This window comes from Myxine glutinosa, chromosome 3, assembly GCF_964187855.1.
Source record: "Myxine glutinosa chromosome 3, kmMyxGlut1.1, whole genome shotgun sequence".
NCBI classification, from domain to species: domain Eukaryota; kingdom Metazoa; phylum Chordata; class Myxini; order Myxiniformes; family Myxinidae; genus Myxine; species Myxine glutinosa.
The window spans coordinates 21,441,841-21,457,517 of record NC_136263.1 but is presented as its reverse complement, the minus strand read 5'-3'; the positions used below and the strand labels follow the sequence as shown (position 1 = coordinate 21,457,517).

Below are 15,677 nucleotides of genomic sequence, written 5' to 3'. Positions count from 1 at the left end.
TGTGTGTCTGTCCGTCTCTCTGTGTGTCTGTCCGTCTCTCTGTGTGGCTGTCCGTCTCTGTGTGTCTGTCTGTCTCTCTGTGTGTCTGTCTGTCTCTCTGTGTGTGTGTCTGTCTGTCTCTCTGTGTGTGTGTCTGTCTGTCTCTCTGTGTGTGTGTCTGTCTGTCTCTCTGTGTGTCTGTCTCTCTGTGTGTCTGTCTCTCTGTGTGTCTGTCTCTCTGTGTGTCTGTCTCTCTGTGTGTCTGTCTCTCTGTGTGTCTGTCTCTCTGTGTGTCTGTCTCTGTGTGTCTGTCTGTCTCTGTGTGTCTGTCTGTCTCTGTGTGTCTGTCTGTCTGTGTGTGTCACTGTGTGTGTGTGTGTGTGTGTGTGTGTGTGTGTGTGTGTGTGTGTGTGTGTGTGTGTGTGTGTGTGTGTGTGTGTGTGTGTGTGTGTGTGTGTGTGTGTGTGTGTGTGTGTGTGTTCGTCTCCTCCATAACTCCAAAACCATGAAACCTTGCAGTCCAAAACTTTACATATATACTTATTGACCTCCAAGGGATTGCATGAATGAAAACTGGGTCTTTGGGGGTGTTTTTGAAGATTGTTTACGCTAACAGGCTTACCTTTGGTCAGCCTGCATTCAGGTCACTCTGCTTGGGGTCTTGATTCCACCATTTTGTCCGCTCAAGTATGTCTTGCCTCAGAACAGATCGGTTTCTGTACAATAAAGCTTCATATCTTCGAAGGGTAATATGTAATATAGCTGATCTTCTTACCTATGAATCTCTGTATTCCTGTATACATCACACTGCTCATAAACGCCAGTGGTAATGCCTTTATTTAATTCCCACAAAGATCGTAAATCATTTCTTCGCCTGAAGCAAATTTCAAATTTTTAACTCCGGAATTGACCTCAGCAGCAGTTCTGACTATTTAAAAAGTGTTCATTTGACCATTTGGAATATTGTGGGACACACCAGTCCAGGCATCCCAACAGTATTTTGGAGTGCTTAAGCTGCTTGGCGAGCCCTGCACAAGCAGCTTGCTAATGGAACACACTGCAAGATGGAACACCCCTGCTCCCTCAGATTGAGTATTTTATTTCCTTCCTTCAAAAAGTGAAAAGTACATGTATATATCGACGAACTAAGGCAGTCTCCCCCGCCCCCCCCACCCCCACAACCCCCTCTTCCCCGCGTTCACCCCGACAGTGCCGTTTTCTCCGTTTTTGTGCGATTTGCTTTGATTATACAACCCGTCACTTCTTCACTTCATTGTCACTTCATCGTTTATAACTTCCACATAAATAGTCACGTATAAAAAGAAACGTCCATCAACCTCGTGTTGGAGTTCCAGCATGTTTTTTCGAGCTGCGGATTTCAAACTCGACGAGAAACATTTTATTCAAACTCGAAAAATATTACAGAGAAACTCCACCATGATAATTCTTTCAGAGAAACAGCATGAACATTGCCAACATACACTGCCCAGATATTATTCAAACTCATGAGAAACTATTTATTCAAACTTGGAAAACATGGAGATTCTGTCTTCTTCAAACTCTCCCTCCACATGGCTGTAACTTGATATATAATTTTGATTTGAATTACGACAATTCCCACTTGAATTCCTCTTTGAAAGACCTATTTTTGAAGGCAAATCTCTGGCATTGTAGTTTTGATGTATGAGGAATGGCACCCCTGCCCCTATTTTATTTGTGTATGTATAGATTACCACAACAAATTAACCAGCAGGATCGCCGTGAAGGCTTCTGCAGCCGAGCCTGGGTACTCCATGGGGGAATCTCCGAATTATAATCTCTCAGTTATGAAGGCAAAATAATTGGGAGGATTAAAATGATTAAAGCAACGATGGGATGAGTGAATTCCAAACACTCATCATCCAAAATCCAGATCTTTATAAGTACAAATCGCTAATCACTCGCTAATCAGTGTTATGTGAACAATCGGTTCACTGTGATCAGTCAGTCCTCAGATGGTCCTCAATCAGTAAATCAATCGGTGAACGAATGCCAGTTTGAGTTTATTTAAGAGGTGAGTTGAGGCGATGCTGGTTTGGGAAAGGGTCTTAAAGGTTTGTTGGTGTCTTGAGGGTCTTCCATGTCTAAGCAGTGTTTGACCTAAAAAGCCCAGAGACCTAAAAGATCTAAGACCTAAAACTAAGGTCTAAGACCTAAAAGACCTGGAGGACTCAGAGGATCCAAAATACCCCGAGGACCCAAAGACCCCAAAGACCCAAATGACAAAACCACACACACCCTGGCGAGGGTCTGCGATCTCTGATTGCTCTTTCTTGTTTTCATATGTAATGTGTATGATGTGGAAAAGTTTATTCCAGTTGGGTTTCCCTCATTTTGAAGGATGTTCGATGCATTGACAGGAACTGCGAGATGGAATTTGCGTGACATGGGACGATTGAAGTCTGAAATTGGGTAAAAATGCATCGCAGGTTGGAAAGCGATTTGTGTGCATTTTTAATACTAGCAACGGGTACCCGCCCTATGGGCGGGGCGTCAATTGGGAAGCCCAAATGAAAAGGCAAAATATCAGAAATTGAAGGCTTTTTTATTTTAAACGATTCATATAAACATCCGTTGAATCATATCACACGCAAATCATCAAAATCTAAACAGTACATGGCGCCCATTTTGAAAAAGGATTGAATTCTGCAAAACGGAAGCGGCCGCTGCACGTCTTTCTCAGTCGCTTTGCACACACTGCCATGTTATTTCGGAGCCGCACGTTTATATAGGAAGAGTTCGTCAGGAGTCGATCTACTCTCTCCTGGTACGTAGAATATACAGTATTTGTAGAATTTCAACAAAAGCCATATCACTGTTCATATCGGTAAATATTATTCCATCGTGTTTGGAAAAACTGGAAATTTGGAAAAATTGGAAAAACAATATGGCATATTTTACTCCCAGGGGTCCCAGGAATACCCACCCAAAATATCGTTGCGATCGGTTGAGCCGTTTTTGCGGTACCTTCGAACGGACGGACGGACGTACATTTGGTGAATTATAGTAAGATGGTTGAGTATCTTGCACATGTATATCAATGTGGGATGGTAACTTGCATGTATCAATTGTAATGGAGCTGCTCAACTCTTGAGATTGGATTGTCTTGCGTTAGCTAGTACAACATACATCTATGTCTGCTGTCTGACTAGGATTTTATGGCCGCCCATGGACGATGGAGCAGAGGAAGGAGTTGTTTCGAAGGTATGTGGACAAGTGAACAATTGCCCAGCCAACTGTGTTAATGGCTCGTGCATTCGGATACAATTGCGAGCAGAATGTGCATTTTGGTAGATATGCCTAATCTTGCACGTGGTGATTAAGATTTTTTTTTGCAGGATGAAGAGCTGGGGTCTTAACACGTACATGTATGCACCAAAAGATGATAGCAAGCATCGCGTCTTCTGGCGGGAGATGTATTCTGTCGAAGAAGCAGGTGAGTGGTTTAACAAATTAATTCACTTGGGAGATTGTAAAGATTCACCGGGCTTTGAGGGTCCATGAATACTTGTCTGGCATTTGAATGATAAACTACTACAATAGTAGCAAAACTACTACAATATAACTTCGGAAGGAATATTTTGTATTGGGGCCTGCTATAAATTTGCATCGTGGTCTTCCGTAAAACAAATTTAAACCAGTCATTTCCTTGCATTGTCTGATTGTAAATGCCCTGTCTTCTCTCCCTCGATTCGGGGTCACTTGCAAACAGACCAGCTAATGGCGTTGGTGTCTGCCGCACGAGAACATGAAATTGAGTTTGTGTATGCCATCTCACCTGGGTTAGACATGTCGTTTTCCAACCCCAAAGAGGTGGCCACACTAAAACGCAAGCTTGAGCAGGTGAGTTGTGTAACCTAAGCTGAAGCTTCCTTTTGTAACTCCCCTCTCTTGCACCACCCCCTCTACTCATCCAACCCTCTTTACTACTATTTTTTTTGTCTGCCCCTTTCACTTCCTTACCACACTTTAGGTAACTCAATTTGGTTGCAATGGTTTTGCACTCCTCTATGATGACATTGAACAGAACATGTGTCCTGCTGACAAGGAGGTGTTTAGCTCATTTGCCTATGCACAAGTCTCTGTCACCAATGAGGTGTTTCAGCACCTTGGGGAGCCAAGCACCTTCCTTTTTTGCCCTACAGGTACTTTGTACAGCGATTATATTGGCATGTTTTTGAGTATTTCAGATATGATTTATATGTTGATATGCATAAACAGATTGTTTGTAATTGCATTAAATGCTTCACGTTTATCTGCAGCGACAAGCAAATGTGTTGATTTTAGTAAACAAACCTAAGGTGTCCTCCTGAGTCTTTATTTCTTGAGGGGGAAGGATGGATGTAAAGAGAAAGAGGAGGGCATCTTGGTGTAAATAAATGGTCCAAGGATGCATAAATTATTTGTGATACGCTTCGTGCCCTGTGCCGTGCTGCTTGACCTCCATACACCTGATCGCTGACGGATTTCAATGCCGCAAGTCAGAATAGCAGATCACAAAGGGGTTTGTGTTTAAACTAAGCTAATTTGTGTTTATATAGTAACTCTTTTATTTGATCTGTTTTAAGATTGACTATACACGGAACATATTCGTTTTGACGCGTCTACTCGTCAATGTGAGGTTTGGTACGAACCTACTAAAATTTTTTTTTTTCAAAAGTAACGCCTCATGTTTTTTTCTAATTTGTTTAAAGTTGTTTTCAAAAAGCAACTTGTGTCCAGGAATTTGCATATATTGTCAAATGTGAAATAGTCTTTCTGCATCGGGAAGTTGCCAAATGCTTTGACGCTTCCATAGGCTACCATTTTATACCACTCGCTTATTTAAGTTTGTCACTTGTTACTATGCACGCCCCTAAGAGAAAGGCGGGATTAAGCAATTATTGCTTCACTTTGTTCATCTATCTACAGACAGTCTAAGATCGAGGAACAATTTAAGGTCAATTTAATGTTATATTTTGAACATTAGTCAGAACATGAACCTGCAGTTCAGCAGTACTTTGACTGTCGGCATTTGGCAAATTGTACGGACTCACGTCTCAATCGTGCATGCGGTGCCTTCAGAAAGTATTCACACCCCTTGATTTTTTTTTTCACATTTTGTTGTTACAACCTATTTTAAAATTGATTAAATTTACATTTTTTTGTCACTGATCTACACATAATACCCCAAAATGTCAGTGGAATTTAAAATATTTTTTAATTTTAATTTTAATTTATTAATTAAAAATATTTTTAAATATTAAAAATTATTTCGAAACGCTCGAAATTCAACGCTCGAAAAAAAAAAAAAAAAAAAAAAAAAAATTAAAAATTTAATTTTTAATGAAAATATTAATTAAAAATGAAAAGCTGAAATGTCTTGAGTCAGTAAGTATTCTGCCCCTTTGCTATGGCACTCCAAATTGAGCTCAGGTACATCCATTTTCCTTTGATCATCCTTGAGATTTCTCTACAACTTGATTGGAGTCCACCCGTGGGCAATTCAATTGATTGGACATGATCTAGAAAGAAACACCTTTCTATATAAGGTCCCACAGTTGACGGTGCATGTCAGAGCAGAAACTCTACCATGAAGTCCAAGGAACTGTCTGTAGAACTCCAAGATAGAATTGTGAGGAGGCAGAGATATGGGGAAGGGTATAAAGCAACTTCTAGAGTGTTGAAAGTTCCCAAGAGCACAGTGAGCTCCATCATGAGGAAATGAAAATAATATGAAACTAACCAGACTCTTTCTAGAGCTATCCATCCGACCAAACTGAGCAAGAAGTACCTTGGTCAGTGAGGTGACCAATAACCCAATGATCACTCTGACAGAACTAGAGTTCCTGAGATGGGAGAACCTGCCGGAATGACAGCAGTCTCTGCAGCATGTCACACATCTTATCTTTGTGGGAGAGTGGCCAGACTGAGAGCCACTGAGGCCAGACTGAGAGCACTTGAAAGATTCTGAGAGCATGAGCAAAAATATTCTTTAGTCTGATGAGATAAAAATTGAACTCTTTGGCCTGAATTGGCCAAAATTGAACTCCGAAGCACAGCTCATCACCCATCTAACACCATCCCTACCATGAAGCATGGTGGTGGCAGCATCATGCTATGGGGATTCTTTTCAGTGGCAGGGACTGGGAGGCTTGTAAGATAGAGGGAACAATGAATGGAGCCAAATACAGGCAAATGCTTGAGAACCAGAACCTGCATCAGAGTGCAAAAGACCTTAGACTGCGGTGAAGATTTACGTTACAACAGGACAATGACCGAGCATGCAGCCAAAGCAACACTGGAATGACTTCAGAACAAGAATGTGAAAGTCATTGAGTGGCCCAGCCAAAGCCCTGACTTGAATCCCATTGAGTATCTGTGGAAAGAATCGAATATTGCTGTTCACTGACGCTCCCCATCCAACTTGACAGAGATTGACCAAATCTGCAAGGAAGAATATGAGAAAGTCCCCAAATCCAGATGCGCAAAGCTGATACAGACATACCCAAAAAGACTCGAAGCTGTAATCATTGCTAAAGGTGCTTCGACAAAGTATTGACCCACAGGGCTGAAAAATTTAAATTGGATATTTCTGTATTTCATTTTCAATAGATTTGTAAAAATTTATAAAAAAACATGTTTTCACTTTGTCATTATGGGGTATTTTGTGAAGACCAGTGACATTTTTTTTTTACTCTAATTCATTTTTAATTCAGGCTGTAACAACAAAATGTGAAAAAGTCAAGGGGTATGAATACTTTCCAATGGCACTTGTATATAGAGAGGGATGAGATAATTTTTTTACGCTGTCTGTTTTCCTGGCAGTCAAACAAAATTGAAAATATCTCCAAACAGGAAAGCTAGTTTTTAAGGATGTTATAAAGGACATAAACAACAGGCACGAAGAACTGATGTAACATCTTCGGGATGTAAAAGACGCTGCATAAACGCCGTAAACCTATGATTTCTATACCTTTTAAAATTTTTATTTCATTTCAATTCAATTATATGCTTGAACATAAAACACTCCTTGCCACTCACTGATAAATCTCTGAAAGTTTGACGAAGATCCGTTTGGCCATCTCTAAGATGGTGACACACACACACACACACGCACACGCACGCACACACGTGCACACACACACGTGCACACACACACGTGCACACACGCACACACACACACACGCACACACACACACACACACACGAGTGCACACACACACACACACACACACACACACACACACACACACACACATGAGTGCACACACACACGCACACACACACACACACACACACGAGTGCACACACACACACACACGAGTGTGCACACACACACACACACACGAGTGCACACAACACACACACGAGTGCACACACACCCAAGACGCATGACCACAAATGGTTCTCTTATAGTATACATGGTTGTGTATGAATGCAGCGGTGCTCGTAATTATTACAATGAGATCTTCCTTTTCTGTACTGTATATGGAAAAACCTCTAAATTGTGATTTTTTTTTTTTTTTTTTTTTTTTTTACTACACCTTATTACTGTTAGAGATCTAAATAAAGATGCACTCTTAATCATTGCTATGCTGTTGGGTAATTTTCATCAAGATATACTGTAGTTGGGCGATTGATGAAGACGTATCTCACTCACTCAATTTGGATTTTTTTTTTTGAGGGTGTGGCCATTATGTAAACTTTGTTTACCAAATCAAATGTTTTGTTTTCAAAATGTGGACAATGTGTTCAATATATCCCCAGTGAGATGATATGCATTTATGTCGAATTACATTTTGGGGTCAAAGGTTGTTGTGACCTTTAGCTAGAAATATAATTTTGTTATCACAGTAACTTGTGAACCCTGACAGGATTTTGCCCAAAATTTAGCATAACTTTGGACTGTAATACGAAGATGAACTGATTCAGTATTTGGTTTCGAAGGTCAATGGCCTAAGGTCAAGTGCTCTTTAATTGAAAAATCTGTTACTGCATTAAGGGTGTAGTACTGGTGAACAGGTGATTTTTAAATTTATTTATTTATTTATATAGCTGAACAGTTTCCTTATAGTCTTATAAACAAGAATCATGCTATTAGAGGTCATAGAAGTACCCCTAATTATTGAAAGCATCTGATGTCATCTCTTCTACGTGTTTGTATTTTCTCTCTCTCTCTCTCTCTCTCTCTCTCTCTCTCTCTCTCTCTCTCTCTCTCTCTCTCCGTCTCTCTCTCTCTCCGTCTCTCTCTCTCTCCGTCTCTCTCTCTCTCCGTCTCTCTCTCTCTCCGTCTCTCTCTCTCTCCGTCTCTCTCTCTCTCCGTCTCTCTCTCTCTCCGTCTCTCTCTCTCTCCGTCTCACTCTCTCCGTCTCTCTCTCTCTCCGTCTCTCTCTCTCTCTCCGTCTCTCTCTCTCTCCGTCTCTCTCTCTCTCTCCGTCTCTCTCTCTCTCTCTCCGTCTCTCTCTCTCTCCGTCTCTCTCTCTCTCCGTCTCTCTCTCTCTCCGTCTCTCTCTCTCTCCATCTCTCTCTCTCTCCGTCTCTCTCTCTCTCCGTCTCTCTCTCTCTCCGTCTCTCTCTCTCCGTCTCTCTCTCTCTCCGTCTCTCTCTCTCTCCGTCTCTCTCTCTTCGTCTCTCTCTCTCTCCGTCTCTCTCTCTCTCCGTCTCTCTCTCTCTCCGTCTCTCTCTCTCTCCGTCTCTCTCTCTCCGTCTCTCTCTCTCTCCGTCTCTCTCTCTCTCCGTCTCTCTCTCTCCGTCTCTCTCTCTCTCCGTCTCTCTCTCTCTCCGTCTCTCTCTCTCTCCGTCTCTCTCTCTCTCCGTCTCTCTCTCTCTCCGTCTCTCTCTCTCTCCGTCTCTCTCTCTCTCTCCGTCTCTCTCTCTCTCCGTCTCTCTCTCTCTCCGTCTCTCTCTCTCTCCGTCTCTCTCTCTCTCCGTCTCTCTCTCTCTCCGTCTCTCTCTCTCTCCGTCTCTCTCTCTCTCCGTCTCTCTCTCTCTCCGTCTCTCTCTCTCTCCGTCTCTCTCTCTCTCCGTCTCTCTCTCTCTCCGTCTCTCTCTCTCTCTCTCCGCCTCTCTCTCTCCGCCTCTCTCTCTCCGCGTCTCTCTCTCCGCGTCTCTCTCTCCGCGTCTCTCTCTCCGCGTCTCTCTCTCCGCCTCTCTCTCTCCGCGTCTCTCTCTCCGCGTCTCTCTCTCCGCGTCTCTCTCTCCGCGTCTCTCTCTCCGCGTCTCTCTCTCCGCGTCTCTCTCTCCGCCTCTCTCTCTCCGCCTCTCTCTCCCCGCCTCTCTCTCCCCGCCTCTCTCTCCGCGCCTCTCTCTCCGCGTCTCTCTCTCCGCGTCTCTCTCTCCGCGTCTCTCTCTCCGTCTCTCTCTCTCCGTCTCTCTCTCTCTCCGTCTCTCTCTCCATCTCTCTCCGTCTCTCTCTCTCCGTCTCTCTCTCCGTCTCTCTCTCCGTCTCTCTCTCCGTCTCTCTCTCCGTCTCTCTCTCCGCGTCTCTCTCTCCGTCTCTCTCTCCGTCTCTCTCTCCGTCTCTCTCTCTCTCTCTCCGTCTCTCTAATTGAGATCAAAGATGTGGGTGGAGGCATGTCCATCAACACATTCGCATCAAATTCTACTTTTTAGTTTTTTTTTTTTTGTATCAAGTTGACAGCATATTGTGAGACAAATAATGCATTCTTGCAATGAGCACGAGATTTTGATGTCTGAAGAGATAACTAGTTCCCACCTAAATATTACTATCGTCAAGTTGTATCTTATTGGGCCAAGGGGGCAATAGGGGGGGTGAGATGGCATTGATGCAATCAGGTTTAGATAGTCGTTTTAATTTTTAGTTAGATACTGCTCTCCAGTGAGAAAATATCTCCATCCAAATACTACATCTGAGGAACATTTTTTTTTTTTTGGATTGCAGTCTTTTATTGGGGGGAAGTTGATGTCGTATCATAAAATTTATTTAAAATGTTTACTCATGTTCCATTATTGATGTGCATATGCGTAATTATGATATCTTGATAATGAAAATACCCATGTTACAATAACAAAAAAAAATTGGGATTCTGAAATTTCGTGAGTCTGTTTCGCAGACGAGAGAATCGAGAGATGAAAGAATGGAGGTGAACATTTGGCTAAACGTAGCCAGGTGTGGGGTCCCTTGAAATAATGCATGTGACCTGGGTAGACTGGTGAAGAGGGCATGAGGAGTGAGGCCAGAGGTGATGTAAAATGGAGCACACATTCCTGCCTACAGCAAGCGAGAAGCAGACCTTTGGACTTGGCCTTCTGCCGAATTGTCCCAATAACACGGAGAGTATTGGACGTTATCACCTCCAGGGGAGCAACATGTTGCAGCTTCTGCATCAACCTAATATAGGACCCCATACTCGATGATACCTCTGATAAAGGTTTTATGTACACTATAATGAGCTCTGAGCAACTCAGAATAGACTTGGTTCTGTGGAGGATACCAAGGCATTGGTCTGCCTTCCAAGTTAATTTGGAGATGTAGTCCACCCAAGACAGGTTGTAACAGATTGTTAAACCTTGGAACTCCAGGAACTACACCTATTCCATGAGGTTAGCCAGAAAAGTAGACTTTGTTTGAAAGCCGATCCTTACACAGACAATGTGGGAGCATGGCATTTTCTTGCATTGTAATGCATGTTCCAGGTAGCCAACCAATGGCATTTCTGTCCCCAAGATCTTTAGATATGGAGGCTGTTGCACTGTTGCAGCCTGCCTCTCAGAAGTGTGGTGTACTGTTCTGCACAAGGTGGAGTCATCTGGAAAATTGTATTAGTATTAAGCAGGGAAGCGGATAGGTCAATGATGTAGACCAAGAATGAGGTGGGTCCTAAAAAAAAAACCTTGTCTTGTGGGGTACACTTGCCTCCAGAGAGACGGAGATCTCAAGATAGAATGCCATAAAGAGCAACCCATTGTTTCCGCTCACAAAAATGACCTATTCAAAGAGATGTCCCGGAATACCACTAGTAGACAGCTTGGAAAGCAAGTCTGGGTGCCAGACATGTGTCAGGCGCTTGGCCAATGTTCATAGAGAGGGACCTGATCTCTTGTTTGAGCTTTAGTTCATGCATTAGTCGTTGGATTAAAAAAATCGTTGTGTCCATGGTAGGATAGCCAGGTCGATGGCCAAACTCATGATCAAAGATTGGAGAGTTGAAGAAGATAGAGTGCTTAAAGTCTGCAGCGATGATTGATTCCATCATCCTGCTTATGATGGGGAAGGGGAGGGGGTGGGGAAAGTGGAGAAAATAAAAAAGAATCTGTGATTATTGTACGTTTATTGTATGAGGATGTTGTACATTTCATCTACTTCTCCGAGATGATTTGACCTCGGAAGCTAAAACTTCCAGGGATTAATGAGGGCACATTGAGGTTGTGCCTGTGCCGGCTTTGTTTGATTCTATCAAGTTTTGAAATAAAAAACATTTTTCGCCCATTTTTGCATTTTATTCCTTTGGGGGAAGAGGTGAGTGCAATTGGAATTATCCAAGCCACGATGTATAATGTATGCACATAAGCAGTACGCATGTTTTTGCTTCATATACGTAACCTGGGTTATTTTTATTATCTGGAGTGATTGAGGCAGTGGCCTGTTGCCTATACACCACCCAAAATAAAAGGATGTGTCAGAAGAACTTTTTGCAAACTTGGAAACAAGATAGCCTGTAGGGAGGTTATTCTGTTATGCTATTACTAATCATAAAGATAATATGACCTCTCTGCTCGCTCCTGTAGGGAATGGATGCTTGCGGTGATAAATATAAGAAAATGAATGCTTTTACTGTTGGATTGGTGAAAAGGAAAAATTAATGTCTGATTATTTTTGGGTCTGAACCACTAATCTTTTTGGTTTTGACGTCACGTTATTATTTCCTTCCTTCACATATTTGTATCTCAAATTTTACGTTCATTTGTATTCGTGTGTGTGGCAGAGTACTGTGGCTCACTGAGCTTTCCCAGTGTAATACAGTCACCTTACCTGCAAACGGTTGGAGAGAAGTTACTCCCAGGAATTGATGTTCTCTGGACGGGTAAGAAAGCACGAGATGAGTAAGATAAGCTTATCACTACCTCTTCACATTTCTTGACCTCTTTTGGATGTGTAGAAGTTGATGTTTGATCGAAATTCCTCTGGTTCCGTTCATGCTTTAGTCCCTCTGAAATGTGTCACATTCATTCATTTAATGCCCTTGCCTGCCAAACACCAGGGTGGCAGTTTATATTCAGGAGGGGAATCAAACCCAGACTAGATGGCTCAGCTCACGGGTCCTTTTTTGTTTTTAGGAAATAACCTTGAATGCATACAGGTAATCCCGATTATCATTTTCACTACTAACCTAATGTTAAATTAATTATATATTAATTATTAATTATCTAATATTAAAAGACCTACATGGTTTGTATGCAAATATTTGTCCCAATTTCTCACTGGCTCATATGTTCTCCCTTTTCTCCGATACTTGTACCTCTTTCCAACCTTGTCTTCCCCCTTCTTCTTTGACTCGTTTTTATTTATTTATTTATTTACCATCCCTTTCTCAACGATGTCCTTGCATACTTGATGTATAGATCACCTCTTTAAAGCTGTAAAGGTTGATTATGCATTTTGGGTGCTGAAGAATAGTGTTTTCTAGATTATGCTGGCTCTTTGCATTTTATTCCATCAGGGCCCAAAGTGGTGTCCAAGGATGTCTCCTTGGAGTCTATTGAAGAGGTTGCCAAGGTTATAAAGAGACGACCAGTTATCTGGGACAATATACATGCCAATGACTACGACCAGAAGAGGGTCTTTCTTGGTCCATTCAAGGGCCGCTCCACGGAGCTGATTCCACGGCTCGGCGGCGTTCTCACCAATCCCAATTGTGAATTTGAGGCAAACTATGTGGCTATCCACACGCTGGCCACCTGGTACAGATCGAACATGCATGGTGTCCGCAAGGATGCTGTCTTGGGTATGCATGGGAACTTGTAAGGGCTAAGTGTGAAAATATTAGGAATAAAATTGGAATAAAATAAAACCTGAAGATGATGTCATTAAGAATTTCCTTCTCTTTTTGCCATTGTATCTTTGTAGAGAGTGAAGACAGTGCTGTGGCAGTGCAGATAAAACTTGAGAATGAGGGCAGTGATGAAGAGCTAGAAACCGATGTCCTGTACAGCCCACGTGCTGCCCTGCGACTTGCTCTCACCGATTGGCTGCAAGACTTCAGCGTCAGGCCTGCTGGTGCGGAGCGGTCAGCATTTACTTGGAGAATTTTCGGTGTTGTGACATTTTTGGAAGTGCACCCATTGGAGCCTTTTTGCATTCTCTTCCTATACACATACCATACCGCAGCTGCAGCTGTAATTGTACCGAGAAGCGGAAGCCAGGTCGCGATCGGCCCAAGGCTTTCTGTGTCTGGGCCTCGAGCACCGACTGAAACGTTCAACACTACCGTTTATACGCATCCCATCACGTCCATAAACTCATCACCTCCTGGTACCCAACTGCTGTTGCTCCCAATTATTTTTCATTCGGCGTTTGTTAGCTGCGTGGGGATTGGATTTTGCAATCACTTTTGTGTCTGTCCGGGCCGTAAATTTTCACCCGATTGACTTAAAATTTGAGCAGGCTTTGCATATTGGGTCATTGAAGCCTATTTCTTTTGAGGTCAAAAGGTCAAGGTCGCCTAAAATCTTCCATTTTTTTGTATTTATTTTTGCTGTTTTTGTCATGCACACAAAGAAGAAAGAATACAAAGCTGATGCAGATGGGCGTTGCATTTTCAGAATGCTTTAGTTTTATTTTGTTTTCTTTCCTATCTACTCTCTATCCCTACAGTGCAGATGTAGCTTGGTTGTCGGCAGTATTTTTTGACTGAAATGTGCACATCTGTTTGGTCTTCCCTTCTGGGCACACATCTTGTAAATCTGGGATCCCAGTTTCAAATCCCATCTGATCGTCTCCCTATTTTCTTTTCGTTGCTGTTATTCACAGAAATGACAAATGAGTTATGAAATTTGTTCAGGTCGGATTTGTGGTGTCTCGACTCAATGGTCAGGCTGTACTCCAAACCAAGCCAAATTGATCATCCTAGTTTGTGCTGTCACTAATGGGCACATGAAGTTTGGATCGCGAACTAGTTTTGCATTTACTTGCGGATGCAAGGCATTATGCCTTGTATTAATAAATAAACGTGCAGTAATTTAACTCGCTATAGTAATTGGCTCACTCAATATGGTATGCCTTTCCCTTAATGGGTTAGCTTTTTATAACCTCATCATATATACACTTTGCTCAATCAATAAGTAATTATTTATTGAGGAAATATGTTAGTCCATGCACATGTCCATGTCCAGCATGTTTCTCCCCACACTTAACAAAAAAAAAAAAAGAAAAAAAAAAAAGTGAACCGCCTTTTGAGGCCATTTTCCCCCACAAAGCGGGGGTTGACCTTTTTTTGGGCACCGTGGTCCCCTTTTTGAAGCAATGTTTTATGGCCGGATGCTCTTCCTGCCACCAACCCTCTTAGTCGCCTCTTGCGACACACAGGGAATTACCAGTGAGCGGGTACTCAATTTGCCGACCTCGGAAGGATGACAGGCTGAGTCAACCCCTCCTGCCGTTAATTCAGCGATCGACCGGGATTCAAACTGTGTACCCTGGATTAGAATAGGTACACCGTATCCCTGCGTGTCGTAAGAGATGACTAAGAGGGTTGGTGTCAGGAAGGACATCTGGCCATAAAAACATTGCCTCAAAAAGAGAACCATGACAATTACAACTACATATGGGCAGGGTACAGCCCGAAGTGGAGATCGGTTTCTGAGGTTTGGGACATGGAATGTAGGGACAATGACAGGGAGATCAGGAGATGTGGTGGAAGTATTGGTCAGAAGAAGAGTGGACATATGTTGTGTGCAAGAGACGAGATGGAAGGGAAGTGGTGTGAGTGGTGAAGGGTAGGCAGGGACAGAAATACAAGTTTGTGTGGCAAGGGTGCCTGGAGAGCGTGAATGGTGTTGGTGTCCTGTTTTCTGAGGAGTTTGTAGACAGTGTGGTGAGTGTGACTAGAGTGAGTGATAGGTTGATGATGGTGAAAATGATGATTGGAAAGCTCTTGGTGAACGTCATCTCGGGATATGCTCCGCAGGTTGGTCAGAGCAATGAAGAGAAGGACAAGTTCTGGTGTGCGATAGAGAAGCTGATGGAAAACGTGAAAGATGAGGAAGTTGTTGTGGTAGGAGGAGACCTAAATGGACATATGGGAAGGAGTATGGATGGTTTTGAGGGAGTTCATGGGGGTTACGGATATGGTGTGAGAAATGGAGAAGGTGAAAGGATTTTGGAGTTTGCTGATGGAGCTGATTTGTTGATTTGTAATACTCAGTTCCAGAAAGAGGATAATAAGCTTGGTACATACACGTCAGGTGGGTCGACGACAACCGTTGACTACCTGATGGTGCGTAGGCGAGATAGGGGGCACCTCCGGGACACAAAGGTGATCCCGGGGGAGGAGGCTGTTTCACAGCACCACTTGGTTGTCTGCGACATATAGTCCTTGAGCCAGACCAAAAGTAATGCTCCGGCGGGGGGAGTAATTCTCATTATGATTTTCCATTAGACCAATGTCTCAAGTGTCAGAAAAGGTGTGATGGACATCTGAGAACGGTAGCTTAGTGCC

At 42.9% G+C, this 15,677-nt stretch overlaps 1 protein-coding gene across 4 annotated transcripts in view; it reads left to right on the top strand.

Annotated features, from left to right (window-relative positions):
- The window catches only part of OGA (O-GlcNAcase), an 83,372-nt gene that overhangs the window by 1,602 nt on the left and 66,093 nt on the right, over window positions 1-15,677 (top strand). For 3 of the 4 annotated variants that reach the window (XM_068111271.2, XM_068111270.2, XM_078773760.1), the window contains exons 2-9: window positions 3,171-3,222; window positions 3,357-3,454; window positions 3,731-3,861; window positions 3,992-4,163; window positions 11,946-12,044; window positions 12,681-12,965; window positions 13,088-13,237; window positions 13,349-13,492. In XM_068111271.2, coding sequence (XP_067967372.2) covers window positions 3,171-3,222; window positions 3,357-3,454; window positions 3,731-3,861; window positions 3,992-4,163; window positions 11,946-12,044; window positions 12,681-12,965; window positions 13,088-13,237; window positions 13,349-13,492 — 1,131 coding nt within the window. The remainder of the gene's footprint in view (window positions 1-3,170; window positions 3,223-3,356; window positions 3,455-3,730; window positions 3,862-3,991; window positions 4,164-11,945; window positions 12,045-12,680; window positions 12,966-13,087; window positions 13,238-13,348; window positions 13,493-15,677) is intronic. The other variant, XM_078773761.1, reaches the window with a different exon arrangement.